Source organism: Miniopterus schreibersii (genome assembly GCF_964146895.1).
Source record: "Miniopterus schreibersii genome assembly, chromosome: 2".
Lineage (NCBI taxonomy): Eukaryota > Metazoa > Chordata > Mammalia > Chiroptera > Miniopteridae > Miniopterus > Miniopterus schreibersii.
The window spans coordinates 101,080,262-101,101,752 of record NC_138102.1 but is presented as its reverse complement, the minus strand read 5'-3'; the positions used below and the strand labels follow the sequence as shown (position 1 = coordinate 101,101,752).

Here is a 21,491-nt window from a genome sequence, read left to right as displayed (position 1 = left end):
ATTAGTGCAGAATGAACAGTAGCATGTGGGAATTTGTGAGATACTCAAAGCAAGTCTCATACATCCTGGGTAACTAGAGGGACCCATGAGATGGAAACCTTGAGAGTGATGCTCTGTGAGGAAGGCATCCCCTGGAAAACCTTGGCTACCTTTATATTAGGGGACTTCCTTTTGAACCATTAGGAAGTAGGTAGCTAAATAGAACCTAGAGAAATAGTACACCTCAAGCATGATATGGCAAAAGCAGTGAGCCAAAGAAGTCACTCTTACTTGGTTCTGGGGGGAAGAGCTAACAAAATGCCTCTGGTCAAAAGTTAAGTCCCAGTAGTTAGAGTGTTGATTTAACACAACACCGTCTCTCTGAACCAAGTCCTCATTCTGAGACTGTTCTGATAACAAGCCTTCAGTTGGCCATCCCTCCCTCCCTCCCTCCCTCCCTCCCTCCCTCCCTCCCTCCCTCCCTCCCTCCCTCCCTCCCTCCCTCCCTCCCTCATACTCCAATCCCTTCCCCCAAAGGATATAGTTGTTTGATGTTTTTTTAAGATTCTTGTAAAGTTTATATCCAGGCTTTTCTGCTTCTTCATCATATTAAAACCTTTATACTTTCATGCACAACTACTCAGTAACAAAGATGTCTTCACCCTGCCTCTGCTTCATAACTTCCATTACCAACCCCACTAGGCATCCAGTTAGGACATGGGAAGAGTTCAGTTACCAACAGAATCATACGAGCCTCTCTGTAGTGTTCTCTGCATCTATCTTATGGGGATGCACTCTGCATCAGGAGGGGAACACTGGTGACTTCATATGCCTTTCCTGTGGTCACACATGTACCTGTAGTGACTGACCGAGATTGTTCCTACCAGAGCACATGCCACGGGGTGCAATGTTGTCAGTGCTTCCTTCAGATTAAATTGTCCAAGATATAGACCAGCATGGGGAATGTTGGTTTAAATAGAAGAGCCTTGAGTGGCCCCTGAAGGTGCTGGATGTGGAGATCATGTATGGGAAGGGCACTGGCAGATACCTTCTCCAGACGTGTGAAAGATGATGCATTTGGTCGCAGACTATTCCTTGCTTTTTTAGAGTAAAAGAATGACATTTTGCTTTTGAAGTGCCTTCTACCATCTAATATGAAAAGTGTCCTGAGCCTGAGAAATAGTAAGATAATCTCTGTTTTGGGACACCTCTCCACATACTGCAGACTCTCGCTTGTTTGGGGCAGATGGAATCGTTTTCTTTCAGCACTTGAGTCCCCATGCATTCCCTTCTTAGCCATCACAACACACTTTGTTATAACCAGTGTTTGGGGACTTTGCTTCTATCAGCGATAATCCATTCATTCTCACTTAGCTTCCCTCAGTCTTTTCCTTTATTCTCTTGGAAGCTGACTGCTGCCTCACAAAACAGCATGAAATTAGCATGGGCTTTTGAATCATCTGAGGCACTGGAGTCCTTCTGCAGACCCACAGTTCCAGTTCCGGGGAGCCCAGTCACAGAGGACTTAACCTGGCTTGATCCTCCTTTCCCCTTAAAATCTTCCTTGGTGTTACCTAAAGGCCACACACTAGCTTGGAAAAGTGCTAGGTCACTGTCATACAATGAAAGGATATTGGAATTTCTCCCAAGAACGACTGGCCCGGGTCCCTGGGATGCTCTAGGGACAGTGCATGGCAGCATGCGGCCGAGCCCTGCTCTGGCACCCAGGGCCAGTCTTACAAAGGGGCAGTACCAGCCCCAGGCACCATCCACCTGCCAATTTCCAGACTCCCTATGTTATTTCCCATATTCACTAATTATGACTTTATTTTCCAAAGGTGCAATGTCGTACATTTATAAATTTATAAATTTATAGGAGGGGAATTCTCTCTGAGGTTTAATGAGGAATCACTAACAAAATAGGTTTCTTTAGGTATTGGATTTCAGGAATTTCAATGGTAGCAACACCTTTAACCCAAACTCCAATTGTATCTATCAGGTACTGTAAACCTGACTTCTCTCACCAAGGCTGAGAGAAACCCACAGAGTGCAGACAGCTGAGATCAGAAGCAGCTTGGTCTGTGCTTTTCTCTACATTTATAACCCCTCTGTAACTCTGCCCATCAAACCTGCCTTTTTCCATCCATCCAGACATAATCTTGGTTACTTTCACTTGCCAGGCACTGCTTCAGGTTTCTTTTTGTCATTTATTTGGCTAAAAAACAAAGACACCTTGGGCCTCTTTGCTCCCAAGTTAGTAGGAGGAGCATTTCTCTGGCTCTTGCAGCCACACTCTGCATTGAGACTGTTAGCTGACTAGCTATACACTTCCTCTTACCCATCAAAGACACTCACATGTACACTAGCCAAATCATAGCATCTGGCAACTGGGAAGGAAAAGAACCATGAGAAAGATCTTCAACGGGGAGAATCTCCTGAAATGGGATTATCTAAACCCACAGAGCCCCAGGGGAATTCTGGTAGAAGGATTGGCAATCTCCCTCGATGAGTTATGGATCACAGTGACACTAGGCCAAGGAATGAAGAAATGGGAGGAAAGCTCATGTGTCATACCCTGGAAAGAGCATATTTGATTGTGACTAATAACTCTGGAAAGCAATGTGGCCTGAGAATGGCTTATGGTTGTGGGAAAATTATCCCATATTCCGTGCCAAGGTCGATGAAGGGGCTGGGCTAGCTGCCATATATAGACTTGCAGAAGGAACTCATCTAGTGTGCCACCTGCCCTTAACTACTCTAAATTTGGTTGATTTCTTTTTTCTGTCAGCAGCCATTATTGGCTTTATCTGTGTCTCCAGCTTTTTACTGATTTCTAATTTTCTTCCCCAAGACAAACAGAACATACTCTTGGGGCCAAGTACTCTTTCTCATGTAGGAAGAAATGTAAGTGGAATCATTTTAAGGCCCAAGACAATGAGAAAAGCCATTTTTCCCTCTTGTCACCTCACACCTCCACCTTCATCCGTATAGTCTGGGGATGGGGGAAGAGGAAGCGGTGCCGTTGAATTTGGACTAACAGGCTCTTTATACCCAGAGTGACAAGCTCTGGGAACACTGGATGCATGATCTCTTTTCCTAGTTCCAGCTACCCTGGCATACATAGCAGTGAGTGGAAAACTTTCAGACACCACAGTCTAAGTATTTTGGGTGGGAGTAATTGAGGCTCTCATTGTTTTGTAACAACTGGACTGGAAATTAGTTTGCACTGTGATGTCTAAGCTAGAGGAACTTGGGGGTAAGCTGAGGGAAAGCACATTTGCCTGGTGTTTACAGCATCTGTATTACCTGGAAAATAACAGTCCTTGCTCTTCAAAAGTGAAACTTAAGTGACCCCCTAGAATTTTCTTCTCTGTCTGGACATTTTGAATACCCAGGGAAATTGAAAGTATATAATTGGTGGATCTGTGCGGAGCAGTGTTTGATTCACAACCTCGAAGAGTACTAGCTCTTTCACCGAGTGATTTTACTGTTCCTCATCATCCTGAATTGTGTTCCAGGTCATAAATTTCTAACTCAAAAATGTCATTATTTAAGAGTGCCTGTACTTGTAAGGCTCCTGATGGAACTAATCTCCTCTCCTTTCCCTTCACTTACCTATTTTTAAGGCGATTTCCTTAGAGGGAAGAGACTTAAATACCTTTGTGTCTCCTGCTCAGAGAAGGGCTTGGTAACTGTTGGAAGAATGAACAGGTGCTCCTTGTCCCTGAACTGTCCTGTCAGCATTCTCACAGACTCATACACCTCTGTGTATATCTCCCTTGCTCGGCTGTGAACTGCCAGAGGGTGGAATCCTGAGTCTAGCCTACTTTTGCATTCTTCAACACAGTCTTTTGTATGTAGTAGGTGCTCAGTATGAGTTTAGGAATCTGTTGAACAAATACATTACCCAGTTTAAGTCTCTCCCGAGCAAACTCCCACTTGCTGGCATCATATGGGAGCCGCTCACACTGCTCATCCAGGGGAACTTCGTCTGGGTCCATTATAATTGATAGGTAGTCAGTCTTTATTTCAGAAGAAGACTGAGAAAGAAAGATATCTCAAAGTCATCAATGAAGGAACAACTTTAAAACCCCCTGATATCCAATTAAAACACTATCTGCTGCTATTTTGGTTCATTTGGTTAAAACCATATGGTTGGGTACAGAAAAGTACCCCTTGGCATACACATGTGCACATCACACCTGAGCATACGATGTCTATGAAACAGCCTTTGCTGTTCCCGCCCTGCATTGCTGTAGTACCATTACAGATAAAATGCCCTCAGATTCTCCAGCAACCTTATTGCTTATTCTTAAACAATTAGAATATGATAGTCCTCTAAAAAATGGAAAGCATTTAAATAAAATCACTCCACACAATGACTAAAAATAGCTTTCCATGGCCATTCTGTGTAAGCAGGAACACACATTACAGATGGGCTGACAGTGGGGCCCATGATTGTGGCTTTTCTACATTTGTAAGAAAGGCCAGAGGTGGCAAAGAAAGCACAGGGTCCCTCCCTGGGACAGCCTAGAGGTACATTTCATATGAAGTGTTTAAATATACTCAGAATGCCTGGCCACTTAGCTACTGCGGCTGCCTGAAAAGTCTATAGAGTCCATCAGTGAGAGCAGAATAGGATTTGCCTTCAGTAAGAAATAGAAGTTCATTATTTCAAACACCAAGGAGTAAGACACATAGCAACATTCCTTCCAAGTTCCTGACCATAGGCTGACATCTGCCTTTAAGTGCTTGTTTTATCTTAGTAATGCAAATCTAGCCCAGAAAATACCCTTTATTTCAGATCATAAATAACTGGATTTACATTTAGTGTCTAGATTCATTTCCATGGGTGTATTTCCTGTTAGTTAATTGTAGAATTGACTGCATCCCTGTGGACAGGACAGAAAGGAAGTATGTTACCCATATAAGGTGGGTTTTGATAACTCTTGCCAGAGTTATGTAAACTTCATTTAAATGAGTTTTAGGGTCCTTCCTGTCAGTGCCTTTCCCTCAACCAGATCAGAGTTCAGTAGAGAAGACAACCTCTCCATACTCACCATTTCACACCCACCCACATTCTTCAGCCCTTACTCACCCTGTTCTGGGCTGTCACAACTCACCTCATCCATCACTTGCAATCAGTCTCTTTCTCACAAAAATTATCACTAAAATGTGTGACAAATAGCTCAAGGCAGAAAGATTTGCCTGGCCTCCATAAAGAATGGATAACAGAAAGATAGGGAGCACGTTTGTCACAGACTGCATTTGCCCCTGGTGTTACACTGCACGGGCCCAGTCTGTCAGACACTGGCGAGTCAGTAAGACCACAGAGGAGTAAAAATTCCTATGACAGGGTGCGGGGTGTTCCTTAGAGAAGCTGCTGGAGTCAGTTTTATGACTAAACTTTTCAATGTCCAACACAGCCAAGGCTATGAGAAGCAATCTCCAGTCTTCAGAGAGCATAGGATTGCTGAGACTGGCAGGGGACACCTTGAGTTCTGCAGGATGCTAGCAGGGGTTGGCAGTGGTGTGATAGAAGCTGGGGAGCAGGCAATGGAAGACAATCTCCCCATGTGGCACCTGTGGAATTTTATGGTTTATCTCAATAAGGCAGATTAGAGGAAACACTAGGGGAAAAACACACAAAAAATCTTAAGTAAGGGCTTTGAGGAGAGTATGATAGTAGAATCTTAGTTGACAAATATTTACTCTTTTAGTTGACATTAAAACTGAGCAGCTACTAGGTACTTGTCATGAAAATTGCACAGCTAAGCGCTTCAGAGCCCAGACTTTGAGGCTGATGCCTGGATCTGAAGCAAGCTCAACTTTGACTAGCACATAACAATGGGCAAACTGCTTAACCTTTCCAAGCCTAGTCTCCCTTATCTGTAAAATAGTGATAATGGTGGCTCTTATCTCATAGGGTTGATGTGAATATCAAATGAAATAATCCATGTAAAGCTGTTAAAACAGGGCCTGGTGTACAGTTAAGCATCAATAAATGCTGTCTGTAATTATAACACGCAGGGTGGAGATAAAAACATTAAGTCTCTATCAGTGAGGAATTTGCACTGTCAGAGTAGCCACGTGGAGATAGTTTTTGATGCCTTTTCCCTTTTGCCTTCCACAACCAATCACTCATCAGATTTCATAGGCATTCTCTTACTTGCTCTCATCCTTTCTTATTGACATCAAAATTTCATAGATCTTTTTAGAAATACAAGAGACCCACTCAATTTAGTCCCCCAAGTTGCCTTTCCAGTGTTATTTTCACTCTGCTCCTATAGGCAAAGTAGCTGGACTCCTTCCCTAATCTGGGGAGTGGGAAGGAAGGGAAGGGTGCTGTGTTTTTCTGCTTCGTTGCTTCCAGCCACGACCTTTAAAGTCTGTCTCTACACTTTTCTTTCTCCGAAGTTGTTTCTCCCGCTCTCCTTTTTTGAACTCCTATAGTCTCCGTACCTCCCTCATAGATTTGGCAAGTTTTTCTTTTGTTAGATCCCTTTCCCTATATGATGTGTCTCCTGTTCCAAATGTGATTGTTTGACCTGTTCCTTCTAAAGTGGTGGCCTGAATTGTCCTGTCTCAACCAGGCGCGCCATATAGCAAAAACCCAATGTTGCATATTCATTTTAGAGGATGGCTGCTGGCCTTGCCTCTCATACTAACACTGTCAAGTACACATTATTGGTTTTGAATATCCAGTCTTAAGGTCAAACAACCTGGCTTCAGAACTCAGCTGCAACTCTAATTAGTGACTTTGGACAAGTTGCTTTAATTCCCTGAGCCTCAGTTTCCCTCTCTATAAAATGGTAATAGTAATACATTTACCTCTACATTTTTTGAAGGATTAACTGAGATGCTACATAAAGAGCTTCCTGCAGGCGTGGTACATTAATAAGGGCTAACAAATTTCTAGACACTGAGTGGGCTTCTTTGGCACATTTCTCAAGTTTTCTTGATTTTGCCTCCTAAATATCTCTTGGCTCTAATCATTTAGACTGAGCTACCATCATTTCTACCTTGGACTACTGTCAAGTCTTCTGCTAGGTGCCGCCTGGCCCATTCTCCTCGCAGCAGCCAAAATAATCTTTGCAAACACAAATTTCTCACACTTATAATTGCCTACCTTTGCTCCACATCCCTTCTCCCTGTCCCAAGACTTCCTGTTGCTTCTAGAAGACAGACTAAATTCCTTCCTATAGCCTAAAGCCCTGCCTGGTCAGGCATCGCAGCCTTTCCTCTCCTCTCCGGCTGCACTTCATGCCTTGTTTCCCCCACTGTGACCACATTGGCCTTCTGTCAGCCACTCATTCTCATGGTGTCCCTCTGCCTTGCCCCAGCCTCATACATGCTCCTCTCTGCCTGCAACTCTTTCCCCTCCTTCTTTGCCTGACCACCCCTCTTATGCATTTTTTAGTCAACTCACTATAGTTACACTTGGTATTTGTCTGTGTACTTGATTAAGGCCCTAGACTGCACACAGCAGATTTGCTCTCCATTGGCTTGGCACTCTGCATAGAGCAGGCACACAGTAAATATTTGAGGCATAAATGAATGAATGAGTGTTGGCTCTTTCCCCATTAAACTTCAAAGAAGCAAGTCATGCTATAGGCAGAATTATAGAAACCTGATGTCCTGAATTCCAGCCTGAACCCCGCTAAAGAACTGAATCTGATCATGGGCTTAGTGAGTTGGGCAAAGCATTGCATGTCTGTGAGAGAGTCAGAGATGGGCCTTTCTTTTTCTTTTTTCTTTTTGTTTCTTAGCAGAAAATAAGGCTTCATAGGTCTCATGTTGAATTTAAAGACTTTATTACATATTTTTATATCAAAAATATCCTCTCTGTTCCTGGGAAATATTCATCAGTCCATTGCTCTAGCTTTTCTTTTGAATACCCCACTTTATGATGGAGAGAAATTCTAGTGATTCATTTTCCAATGTTCACCAGGTCAGAGGTAGGAACCGGAGGTAAGGGGAAGAAGAGGGTCTAACATTTGTTTAATGCCTGGTTCAGACATCAGGTGAGCATTTTAGAATAGTATGTAAAAAGGAGCACAGAATTTATCTGAAATGTTCTTACCCTTTTCAGTTTTCGGATAAAGAGAGTTAATAGGAGCCAGAAGAGGGTTGCAGCCACACAGGTGCACGTCAGAGTGATCAGCTCCAGATTTGACTTGTCAGAGGTTCCTGGAAAGACAAAAACACCAAGATGGTGCTAAACAACTACTCTCAAACTCAGGGTCTTTGTGATTTTATGAAAGAGGTCCCGTGCTCCTAAATGTTCATCATGGCAAAAGCAATCTGTGGGCACAAGAATTAGTGTCTGGGACAGATCTTCCCTTTCCTTCAGATTCAGGCAGGGCCACGATATTACATAATAAACTCACACATCAATTAAAAGTCTTTCCAGAAATTTTGCTGTTGAGTTTGCAAAATTCATAATCCCAGAAATAGCTAATTAAAAATCAGAGGAGAAATTAAAAATGGGAAAAAATTACGGCAGGAACAAAAGCCCATTAAAGTGCTAATTCTGGACTATGTTAAATCTCCCTAATGGGTTTTAGAGGAAATTCTAAAGAAAAAGAAGAAAATTACATAAAAGGGCTCCTTTGGGACTCACAAAATTCTTCAAAGTAGATTTTAAAAATAAAAATAAAACTCAAGGACTGTCACAATTGCCTGCTCACTCCTTGAGGAACAGCCAGGCCAAATCACCCACATCATGCTCCCACGTCTTAGGCTCTATTTCTGACCTTTTCAGCAGTCAGCCTGCAGGGGATGAGGTGAGAAGAGGCAACTGCTAGAGTGGGATTCTTCCCAATCACCTCATTTCCCAGAATCACAGAGATCAAAAGCTGAGCACTGTTCCCCCATGACCAAAAAGAAAAGACCCAAAGTATTCAAGAGAAACCTCCAGAGAGGAAACTCTGGGATTTGTAAAGGAATGCCCCAGTGGGCCAGAATAGTGGTTCCCTACTTACTGACTCCAGTGGACAGTTTCCAAGGACTTTCTAAAGTAATGCCCTTGTCCCTTAATGTCATTAAAAGGTGACAGAGGCTTAGTATTAGGTTAGGCCAAGAATAAGTGAAACTTGCTCTTTTCAGAAATGATGGTGTGGATGGTATAATTTATTGAGCACTTACGTGCCAAGCCCTCATAACCACCCTAGGAAGTAGGTGGCAATAGTATCCCCATTTCATAGATGTGTATATAATCTTATTGGTTCTTTGTTTCAATTCAACAAAGATGTATTGAGTCCTACCACAGGTAAGGGTCCAGGCTGGAGGAGATAGGAAGATGAATGAGGGGAAGTTGTTCCTCTCCAGGCATTCACAAACCAAACAAGAGACTTAAGGCAAATACAAAGAAATTAGATAAAAAGAGTATCTGAGGTTGAGGGAACCTAACACTTTTTTGAAGAGGTGACATTCGAAATTGATTTTACCTAAAGAGATGAAGACAGGAGAGGGCATTATAAGGCAGAGGGAACAGTATGAGTTAAGACCCAGAATTGGGAAGTGATAGGGGGCGGAAGGCAGTATAATGCAAGATCAAGGACAGGACCAGACCACAGAGCATCTGAGCATCTGTGTGAAAGTTCTCTGCCCTGGATAATGGCAAATACACAAGCTAGAAACCTGAGCCGCACCTCCTCCCTTATCCATTCAGCCACCAAGTACATATACTTCCTGTAGGACAGCGTCCCTCTAGCGTATCTTTTAGTTTAGAGGGGAAACTGGCACTTTCTCTCTTCACAGTCCATCACAAGGTCTGGCCAATAACTAGCTGTTATTGTAGTAATTAGTTAGTTAATATCAATAAAGGAAGAGATCAAAGGGAGAGTCAGGCATTGTTGAGCATATTCAACTGGGAAGCATAAGCCTGTTTGTTTCACCAGGAAGCCACAGCTTCACAACCCAGGGAACTACAGCACTGTCCTTCCAAGGGGATTAACACTCCTCCGTTCCCCCCTCCAGTACTGGATTGTTGGGGGCTTTAGGGGGAGATAGGCACATGCACAGTAGAAGTCATGGTGGCACAGGGGAGGTTTTTGCCTGTAACTGTAGCCTGGGGAACAATGGATTGGCAAGGGGGTGGACCCCATCAGAAGCATAGGAAATCTTGGAGAGTTAACTGGCTGGTTTGAAGGACCTCCTTGTTAAAAATCCCCAGGCAGAGAGTTCTCTCTTGCTCCCCTTCTCTCTTGCTCCGTGACCTGCACTTGCCTGTGTGCTTGCCTATTCTCTCCATGTGGACCCCACACACAATGAACCACAGCTGGGAACACAAGCTAAGCTAGCCAGATGCTGGACTGGACTGTACTTTAATATGGAGCAGAAACTATAGACAGTGGGCTTAATTCTGGCCCTGCTGGAGACACCGTTGGACTTCTTCCATGGCTAGACAGACAGAGATGGGACCTTGGAGGGGACCCCCCCTTAATTTTACATTCTCAATAAAGCTTTCCCCAAACCCCATCCTCCCATGGGGATCTCAGAAAATTCTTTTCCTTGTGGCACCCCAAGAACTCCACTTCCATAACAACTGGGCTTCCTATAACACTTTCATGGCTCATGAAATTACCACCCCATCCTTCCTCATAATCATTGCCTAAATCAAGGCCTCATCAGTTCTCACCTGGCCATCTGTATTAGCTTCCTAACCAACCTTGACTCCCTCCAGCCTCTCCTCTATTCTGTAGCCAGAGTGATCTGTTCAAATCACAAATTTAATCCTATTGCTCCTCTGCCTATGTTCCATCTTTGCCACCCTTCTCCTCGCCCCCCACCTCATCACTGTCAGGATAAAAAAATCATTAGATCTTATATGCCTTTTTTATCTCTTCAGCTTCATCTCCTGCTATCCTCCCACTTGTTACAGTCACATCAAAATACTTGTAGTTTCTTAGATATTCAACCCTTCTGCACCTCTATGCTATGGCCTTTGCTGTTTCTCTACCAGAATGTAAGCTTCCTGGAGGCTGAGGCCATATCCCCACTCATCAGATTGGGCGAAATAGTGGATAAATTATGCTTTGTCTCCAAAGAGTTTCGTGTAGCTTTTATTTTTTTTATTTTTTATTTATTTATTTTTTAATCGTGTAGCTTTTAAAGCATTCAGGGTCAAATTCCTATTCATGTGTGTTAATCCAATAAATATAGGCACACCACCTATGTCCCAGGTTCTGTTCTAGGTGCTGGTGTATAATGGTAAATGAAAGGGTGTGGTCTGGAGCTCACAGTCTGGTGTTCAAATCTGAACTGAAAAGTATGTTCAGAGTTCAGAGTGAAGCAGCAGACTGTAGGAGTGTGGTTTTCTGGTTCACTGCTACCTCCCTGGTGTTTAGAAGAAGAGTACCTGGCACATAGTAGGCATCCTGCAAATATTGGTTGAGGGAATGAATGAATTTGGCTTCATTTGCTGCTTTGTCAGCTTGTGGTTTGTTTCCCTCAACCGAATGAAATTGAGAACAACCTCCTTGAAGAAGTTTCAAAGTATGATCACATTGTTCTCAGTATGCATCGTCTCCATGGGAAGACTGTAAGCTCAAGGTAATATAAGTTTAGATTTCAGTCTCCACAGTGAGAGGTCTGATGTTGCCTTGCTGTGTAAACACACACACACACACACACACACACACACACACACACACACACACACACACACATTGCTTATGCTGCAAATAAGTTTTGTGGAATCTGATTGGGACCTGCTGAGGGCACAGTGCACTTTGGCTGTTGGAGATGCTGATAGCATCTTGAGAGGAGGCATGTCTACATAAAACCTCTGCAAATGCCTCCTGCATGAGTGCCCTGGGAGAGGCCCCCTCACATTGTGAGAATGTTCCCACTGCATTCCAAGGGGCAGGAAGTTGACCCCCAAAGTAATTCCACAGTCCTTACTCAGGCAAAATTCCTCATGTGTTTGTGTGCACTTACAGATTTAAAGAATCAACTCATGAAAATCATCTTCAAGATGAACATTTATTAGAAAAGAAAGATCTATTTAATGCATTCCTGCTTAGTGAATACAAAATAAGAATTATACAATATGTAATGTAGTATCCGTGCTCTATCTCTACTTCATTTTATAGCTTGGTCTCTGTCTTTATTTGGAAAGTAACCATCAGGATGACCTTAGGCTGGGTAGACTGAATTATGTCAGCAACATCTTTTCCTATACAGCTCTTAGATGTTTTCTCAGAGGTCAAACATCCACACACTGGCCTGACTAGACCCAGCCTCAACTTGCTGGTGACAGCTGATGAGTTCAGTGCATGAAATAGCCCAGCTGCACATGGCAGGGGAAAGAAGGCCAGCAGAAATGTGGGTGGAATTTGACATGACTAGGAACTAGCACAGGGTCTCAGGGACATGACTCGCATGTGATGTGTGGTGTAATTTTTCTAAGGCTTATTGCAATATTAAAATTGACCTTCATACTATTTGTGAAGCTTTTTAGGAATCTATGTACACCAATTTGGAACCCCTCTTAATGACAGTAATGTATGAAAGTACGGTATTAGAATTAAATTTGAAATACGTTTTCAAGAGTAATTTTAGGTAAGAATATTTAAAATTGCTTGTAAGTGTCATCAGTTCTATGACACACTTTTAATGCAGCAAGTTAAATCCTTAGGTCATATAGGAATTTTGTGGTTTGGAATACCATTTGGGTGACTAAGAAAATGATAATACAGAAGGTTTTGTTGCAGTGGGATTTGGTTTATCATATTAACAAATAATGATGTTAACTAATATTTTTAAAGTTTCTATTATATGCCAGATACTGTTTTAAATGTGCTGATCCTTATAACAACCCTATATGGTTGGATTACCATTATTAACATCCACTTTGTAGATGAGCAAACTGAAGCACCAGGAAGGCAACTAATTTGCCCAAGGTTACACAGCTCATAAGAAGTGATGCACCTTGCTTTAGAGTGGGTCTTCTCCCCACCAGCCTCTGCTGCCTCGGAGCTGAGAGGCAACAGTGCAGACTGGTTAAACGTGGATCCGGTTCTCAGCTCTGCTGTCTCCTAGCTTAGTAATTCTGGACAGAGTCCTAAACCCCTCTGAACCTCAGATTCTCACTTGTAAATAGGAAAAAATCCTCATTATATTATTGCAAAAGTTAAGGAGGTTAATGCTCGTTATGTGCTTTAAAAAGTTCACTGCATGTTCAATGAGCATGAGATATTATAACTGAATTAACTCCATTACCATCTTTTGAATTCTTGATCAAGGCCAGCTTTATGTCATTGTAGATTTGCAGTCCAAAGGCAGCCGTATCCCGTACCCCAGCCCTCCTGTGTAAAATTAGTGGGCAGCCAATTCAGCTCTCTGTTTTGACCACTGTTCTCTTCTTGGGAAACCCTTTTGAATTGCCTACATCCATGAGAGGTGTAACATCAGTCACCAACATCATCATGTGAATTAGTTTACCACATCCTTCCTAGTGCCAGGAGACCATGGGAGTGAATTTGGGGGCAGGACTCAGGAAGAGAGGAGCTGAAGTGGAGGGCCGTCAGGGAGGGATCAGAGGAGAAATGAAAACTGAAAGCTGGCTAAGGGTGATAAGGAGTGGCTGGATAGCCAAGACAATCTTGTTGTGATCTTTCCTATTCTTTACTCTTGGAATTTTATTAAACATAGTGTGTACTTCCTGCTGTATGAGTCTTTTCTTGAAATGTGTTAATGTACAATTATTGTGGTGCAAAATTTGCAAATCATACCTTTAATATCATTTCAAGTATTGAGACTGCAGGACCCTGAGGCAGTCGTTCTGTGCTTGCCATGATTTTTATATCATCAGTCATTCTCAAAAATATGTTTAAAATGGCAGCGTTATTCTTCAGGTTGTTTTCTCCTATGTAATTATAAATGCTATTGAAATACCATTTCAATGTTTTTATACATATTGTGATTATTACTTCCAATAATAATTATAAAATATAGTTTATCTTAAGTCCCTGGATAAAAATGTGCCACACTTTCATTGTAACTGTCCCATTGAGTTCCATGGGCTATTGAATGCTATGTTAATTTCAGAAATTATTTTGGTTAGTAACAGTTTTGTTGTTATTGTTTTAATATTAGAATGCCCCCTTTGAGAGCTTCACATGTGCTTGCTTGTGGGCAGTCCAAACCAAACAAGACCCATGATTATTTAAAGAAGCCACTTTGACTCCACAGTCCACTCATCCTTTTCAGATACAAAAATAACACATTGTTTTATCTATGAGTATAAGAATCCTTTTTCAAAGGAAATAAAAAGAGCAGACAGTTTCCTTCCTGGCTAATGCATGAACCTCTTTAAATTTGTTAAACATAGCCACAGACACAACTTACTCGCCTGGTTTCACTTCCTAAACTCAACCTGACAAGATAGGTCAGTGGGAAGGGTCTATTTGCATATATTTAGAAGTCAATCTAAAGTCAGGGAATGTTTCACAGCCACCAGAGTGAGAAGAATAATGCTTTAGACTAGGGCAGGAATCTAATTTCAGTGATAAAATTACTAAGCAGGTATACTGCATTCAGCTGTTCTGAACAACATCCAAGGATCAAAGTTTTATTCAGTAAGCCCAAAGTACTTTCATTCAAGATTGTGTCTAACTCATAAGATCCACATAATATCAACTTTCAAAAATTTTCCTACTCAAAAAACACAGATATCCGTAAGTGGAGCTGAAACCTGCCTCCTTAAAATTTCACCACCATCTCCCTTCCTTGGTTCTGTTTTCTGGTGTATCAAAGAAGGACTCAAAGGTCTCCTGAGTCTGAAAACTCCTCAAATACTTGAAGAAAACAATCATGTCAACCCAAGTTGTCTCCTTTTTAGACTAAACATCCTCATTTCCTTGCACTGTTTTACTATTACCCTATTAGGACTATGGTTTCATTTATTTATGCTTCTCTTAGAGATGGGTACAATGTTTCATGTGTGGTTTGATGATTGCAGATCAGGTAATCTCTTTTCTCAGCTAACCACAGTTTTTAAACAGAGAGTTTGGGAACAGCCATCACTCTTAAAGCAGAAAAAAATAATTACAAAAGGGAGCAAGGGAGAAGGCAGAAAAACTATGCAAAGCAGACACAAGAACTCAAAAAGCATGGCCACTGGGGGCAATAACCAGTAAAAAGAAGGAGATGTATATATACAGTGTCTGTAGCCATATTGCAAACTAGACTATTTCTCTAAGTGATATTAAAAAGTAATGCCACATGAGGGAAAAGAGGTAATGAATCAAAAGTACAAATTCCTCACGAAATTCAATGGACAAGACAATAGGAAATATTTAGAATTATTTAGAATTCATTATTGCCAAAGAAGATACGGATGTAGAAGACCCAAAGTTGCTCATAACTTGCTGTCGTCTTCTGCCACATCCGCCTTGCCGGTCCAGCACCCTCCAACGCCTCCTCTAGACATCAAGTCACCATATCCTTTTTGCCTCTGTGAACTTCTTTAGCCCTTATTAGCAGCATTGTATAGTCTGTTTTATACAAATCGTGTTTCTACTTGACTCTTAGGAGGCACTCAAAATGTTTATTAACCTGGTTCTAAATGTTTCATGTGCACCTTACTCTCCTTTCAACTAGGCCTTCAAAGCCCACTGAGGTTAGTTGATTGTGGCTTACACTTCCATATCCTGCATAATCCTGGGCAAATAAATAAGTCATTGAGTTAACACCACATTGAATTCGGCTTGTCTCTATTGCCCTAAACAATATACTGGTGTATTTCTTTTATCAGATATTTAGTGGGGGTTTTTTAAATAGATGAATCCAACAAACATTTATCGAGTGCTCTGGGATAGAAAAGTGAGCAATAGGCAATGATAAGTGTTGCATTAAAGGTCCATGCCAAGTGCCCCGGGAGCACAGGGGGCAGATGAAGGTGTGACCGGTAGTCAGGTGTAGAGAAAGTGAATTTTAAAGGATGAGTGGGATTGTCCAGGGGGAGAACTGACGGAAGGAGGCCTGTTCAGACAAGAGGGAAACAACGTGTAAAGGCAGAAGACTAGGAAGAGCGCAGCATGTTCACTGTGTCACAAATAGTGCAGTCCAGCTGGAGTGCTGGGCGCCGAGGAAGCACATGGGGTGAGCATGGAGAAGGAGCCTGCGGAGGACCCGTGTGCCAGTTGGGGGCGTGCAGGATGCAGCTGATCAATGACTCTCTCATCATTGATGTTTCTATCTCTCTCTCCCTCTCCCTTCCTCTCTCCGAAATCAATAAGATATATTTAAATAAATATATAAAAAGATCACTAGATTTGGGGGTGCACTGGAGGAGGGTGAGAGGAGCAGTCTGTTTGAGGGGCTAAGAGATGATGTCAAGAGATGATAGGGATCAGAACATCTGCAATGACAGCTGATCTGGGCAATTCAAGTGAAAATTATCTTCCCTTTCCTCAAGAGCAAATGATATAGGTTGATAGAAACTTTCAGAACTTACCAGTGATGGCAGTATTCCCGTCTGACTTTTCAGGAAAACATAACATTAGTGGGAAAAGAATCAGAGTAGGAAATCTAAAAGCAGGTGGAGAGAAAACCAAATAACAGGATAACTGAGTCTAAAAGCTCAACTTTATGCTAAGGCCTTTTAGACAAGTTCCTAAGGCACTTCAGGAATGAGAAGAGTGGAGAAAGGATGGAAACCTAGAGTTTCCAAAGGCATGGGCTCAAGTCTCAGCCCCACTACCCATCTGTTGTGTGACTTTGGGCAAGTAATTTAAGCTCTTTGAGATTCCATCTTCCCATCTGTAGACTGAGGATACTACTACTTACTCCTTTGGACTCCTATGAAGTTAAAGGGATGAGCATATCAAGTGTCTGCACATAAAGACACTAAATAAATATTAGTTTCCTACTAAGTGCTGGGCATGGGTACGGGATACAAAGGTATGTCAGATACAGCTTATGATTCAGGAGGGAAGAAAAACATATCAGTGACTAAATAACAAAATGCAGAATAAAATGAGTTTGACTAAAGACTCAGGAACCATGTTGTGGGAGAGCAGAGAAGAGAATGAGAAGAGAGCATCTGACTTAGCTGTTCATCCTGGAGGATGTCACAGGGTAGAGAGCATCTACACAGGCCTGGAGGATAAGGAGGATTTGGATGAAATGGGGAGGAGCCTGGACAAAAGACCTCCCAGGCTGTGTTCACAGCCATTGCCCACCCACATTCAGACAGAAGTGGGTACAGACACCTGGGGAGCGAGGGCAGCTACGTGGTGGGTTGGAGTGAGTCACTGCATATCTGCCATTCCCTGGCCACAGGATTTAGGTCAGTCATTTCATTTCTCTCTGGATTTTATAAGAACTGCTTTATGTATCTTGCAGGGTTGTGAGGATATGGGGGAAAATACCTTCTGGACTGAGGATTAGGAATCTTCCTTGCTCTCTGCTGCTACCCCTCTCTCAGATGAAGGTCCCTTCCTGGCCTGAAGCAGCTGCTCCCTGAGAATCATACCTGGAGTTCCTGCTAAGTGATGTTAACAGTCCTTTGAAGGAGGCGTTAAAGAGAGATTCACACTTAGTAACTTGTTTTCTCCCTGTGTAAGCAGAAAGGTTGAAATGATACTTTAAAACAAAGATTATTTGGGAGACAAATAAGGCCATTACTGAAAGTATGTGGGGATGCTACCATCAACTTTTTCTGAAAAAGAGTGAATTGGTGGTAGCACACTTTCAGAGTTTTCAGGAGACTCTCTAGAATAATTTCCTTGTAAAAGAAGGGGGTTGATAGTCTTTTTTAAAGGAGTCTGAATTCTCAGAGCTACAATCTTTAAGCACTGGAAGATACCAAGGCAGAAGAACTGGTGTATATTGCCTTCTCCCTAGTTCCTCCCCCCAAAATACATACATATTCTGAAATCTACTGGGGAGCATTTGGAAATAAGCTACTGAACAAATTACATCTTTTCATGTAAAACCTCAATGCGCCATAGATAGTTACATCTAAGAGGTGCCAATTTAGTAATTTATGATGCTGTAACTGTTATGTTTTAGGTGATTCTTGGCATCAGAGAATTGAAATTGAGGTCTAAACTATTTTCTAAATGGAAGCCACATGGCCACAGCCCAGCGTAGGATTAGGCCTCTTTGGATTTTGCTGCTCAACAAACTATCTGAAGCCTATGTAGTTTTTTTTATTATGTGTTGCTTCTTTGTGATATTTTGCAGCCTACTTCATGTTAAAAAACAGCTTATGAAAAGTTTAGAAGATGTCTAACTTGTGGGAATTGGAAATGGAAAAAAATGAGTAACTTCCACTATGTAGTCCACCCCCCCCCACACACCCATCGTCTTCCTTCTTGGATTTCTTTCTCACTGGTGTGGCCACTCCTGTCATTCTCTGTGGGCCAATGTCATCACACTGGCAGCAGCTGGTTTTCTTCCGGGAACTACTTCTCCACAGAGACTGTGTTCAAATGGCTCTCAAGGGTGGCCGGCCAGGGTCCCCACCTTCTGCTTGCAGAGGGGAACCAGACAGGCTTTTCCCAGAGGGACAGCGGGAAGGGGGCGGGAGGTCAGGGAAAGGCACAGACAGGAGGGGCAGCAGGAGACGGGGAGGTGAAAAGTTAAACAAACAGGGAAATCGATGTCTGAGCAGTTTCTGGCTGCTTTCCGCAGCAGCTGTTTACCTTGAACGGTGAGGTAGGCTGAGCTCTCCACAGACCCCCTCTGGTTCGTGGCCCTGCACTGATAGACGCCCTCGTCCTCCTCTGTGGCTCTTTCAATAAACAGCGTGCTGCTCCCCGGCCCTAAAATAATGCCTGAGAAGTGAGAGACGTTTAGATTAGGGGGCCTGGATGACAAACAAAAACAGCTCCTTTGGTAACACAACCCCCTTCCTATCATTATGCATTCAGACAAGGAAATCCGAGCTCGGGCCAACCTGGGGCCGGACCGCTTATTTATTTTCTCTGGTGCAGGCTTTTTAATAGCACCTTTACCATCCCAGCAGGGCTCTGACCCCCAGCTCTAGGGATGCATCTGACCAAGGCTATTTGCTCTGTGAAAGAAATGAGGTGGGATTGCCATACCAAGCTTTGAAGAACGAATATCAGGGAGGTAGCGTTTCTAATAATAATAACTACCATTTACTCAGTGCCTGCTATGTGCTGGGCATTACAGGAGACACTTTCTATCTTCAGTTTAGAATCATCGTTAAGGTATTACGGTCTCCATTTTACTGATCTGGAAACTGAGATTTGGTGAGTCAAGCAACTTGACCAAGAGTGTACAGTTGGACTGAAAGCACATTTGTGGTGCATGGGTTAAGGGAAATCATGTTTCATTTAGCATAGTGGTAGAGAGCTTAGGCTATGTTTTAATCTAGGCCTTACTGCTTCGAGTTTTGTCACTTTTGGCAAGTTACTTAACCTTTCTAGATTTCAGTTTCCTCTGCCTTAAGATGAATATGAAAGCAGTTCCTCCTCGATAATGGGAAAATGAATGGCAAGTGCATGGCACGTAATAAGAGTAAATATAAGCTTAAGCATCACTACCAAGCACAGTGTCATGAAACCAGCACCAGGAATCTTCAGACCCCAGTTTTGAGACCCAGTAGCTTCAACACCAAGTGCATATTGAGTGCTTGCTCTGCCACCAGTCTGTGTTAGAGACTGGAGCAGGGGGTGGAGAATAGGCTAAGACACGGTATCTGCTGAGGAAGGAAAATTAACTCATGCCAAACACACATATATATATGTTCTCTCTCTTTTTTCTCCCTCTGACACACATCTACACCAGCAAACAAAAAATGTTGAATGAATAAGAATGAATAAATGTGGCATAGCATACACAATTAAATGCAAAGTTTGGGGTAGGGAGGGAGATCAATAAGGACAGGAATACTCAGGGGAGGCGGCTTGGAGAAATAGAAGGGGTAGGCCTTGGGATTTGAAGGGTTAGTAGAGGTTTTGGGAGAAAGGAAAGGTTGGCACTGAAACAAATATGCACTGAGTGCTTGTTCTGGAATAGTGATAAAGTGGGCCTGACCAGGCTGTAGGATATATTTTGTTAGTTTAAATAGTTTGTATTCCCCCTGATTATAACATATTCAATATAGAAAATTTGAGAAATATTGGGAAGCATAAAGAAAATGTAAAAAAAAAGAAAAACAACCAAACCTACAACCTTATCCCTCAGATATTTTTCCTTTAGTCTTTTAAGTGGACTTTTTTTATACAGTTGATTCATTCACATACTATTTTTGAGCTCCCACCATTATTAGATACTATTCTAGATGCTGGTGATACAATAAGAAGCAAGGCAAATAAATCCTTGCCTACAAAGGGCTTAAATTATAGTTTTAGGGAATTATTGATTTCAGAAAGAGGAAGGGAGAGGGGGAGAGAGAGAGAGAGATAGAAACATCAATGATGAGACAGTCATTGATTGGTTGCCTCCTGCACGCCCCCAGCTGAGGATCGAGCCCACAACCCAGGCATGTGCCCTGACTGGGAATCGAACCTTGATCTCCTGGATCCTAGGTCAATGCTCAATCGCTGAGCCACACCGGGCCAGGGCTGAGGAAGCTATTTCAGATAGGGTGTTTTAGGAAGGCTCTCTGAGGAGGTGACATTTGAGCAGATACTTGAAAGATGCGAAAAGAGTGAGCCATTTGGAGATCTGGAAAAGGGCATTTTAGGCATAGGGAATTGCAAATATAAAGTCCCCGGGGCAAGAACTACCTTACAGAAAAGTGAAAAGACCACTGTGACTAGAGTAGAACAAGCACCAGCAGAGATGAGAGCTAGGCAAGGCCCATAAGCCATGGTAAAGATTTAGGATTTTATTCTAAGCACAGAAGAAAGCCGTTGGAGGGCTACAAGACTGTATGGGGACCAGGGTGGGAGCAGAGCGAGCAGTTGGCTACTGAAGTTATCCATGAAAGATATGTGGCTTTATCCTAGAGAGACTACGTTGGAAGTTGTAAGAATTGGTGGTTTGGGGGATATTTTTGAAGGCAGAACCAATCGGTTTGCTTATGGATTAGCATGTGGTACCTGAAAAGGAGTAATAAATTAATGGTTTGAATACCTGGGACAATAGTGGTACCTTTCCTGTGGGGGGAGCAGGTTCAAGGGAGGAAAAGCAAGAGTTGTGTTTCACACATGGTTTGATGTGCCTATTACACATCTGAAAGGAGGTTTCATTGGGAGCTCAGGCAGGGGTTGGGGATTAGGGACAGCTCTATGGAATCAACATACAGAAGGCATGTGAAGCCATGGGGATGGAAATAAACTTCACTGGGTGTGAGTCCAGATAGAGAAGAGAGCAACTCTGAAGGCTGAGCAGTGGGAATTTAGCGGAAGAGGAAGCAGCATAGAGACCAAGAAGGAGTAGCCCCGGAAGTGGCATAGGTTTCCAGAAACAGATTAGGTCAAAAGCTCTTGATTCATAAGAACATTGCCTTCCAAAAAGATCATACCAATGAACACCTCAACAGCAGAGGATAAGAGACTAGTTTATCATCACCCTCCTGCCAG

At 42.6% G+C, this 21,491-nt stretch overlaps 1 protein-coding gene across 1 annotated transcript in view; it reads right to left on the bottom strand.

Annotated features, from left to right (window-relative positions):
• FLT1 (fms related receptor tyrosine kinase 1) overlaps positions 1-21,491 on the bottom strand; it is a 178,879-nt gene that overhangs the window by 30,772 nt on the left and 126,616 nt on the right. The window contains exons 15-17 of the mRNA XM_081130787.1: positions 18,639-18,770; positions 8,063-8,169; positions 3,887-4,019 (exon numbers count right to left, since the gene is read on the bottom strand). Of these exons, the coding sequence (XP_080986913.1) occupies positions 3,887-4,019; positions 8,063-8,169; positions 18,639-18,770 (372 nt within the window). The remainder of the gene's footprint in view (positions 1-3,886; positions 4,020-8,062; positions 8,170-18,638; positions 18,771-21,491) is intronic.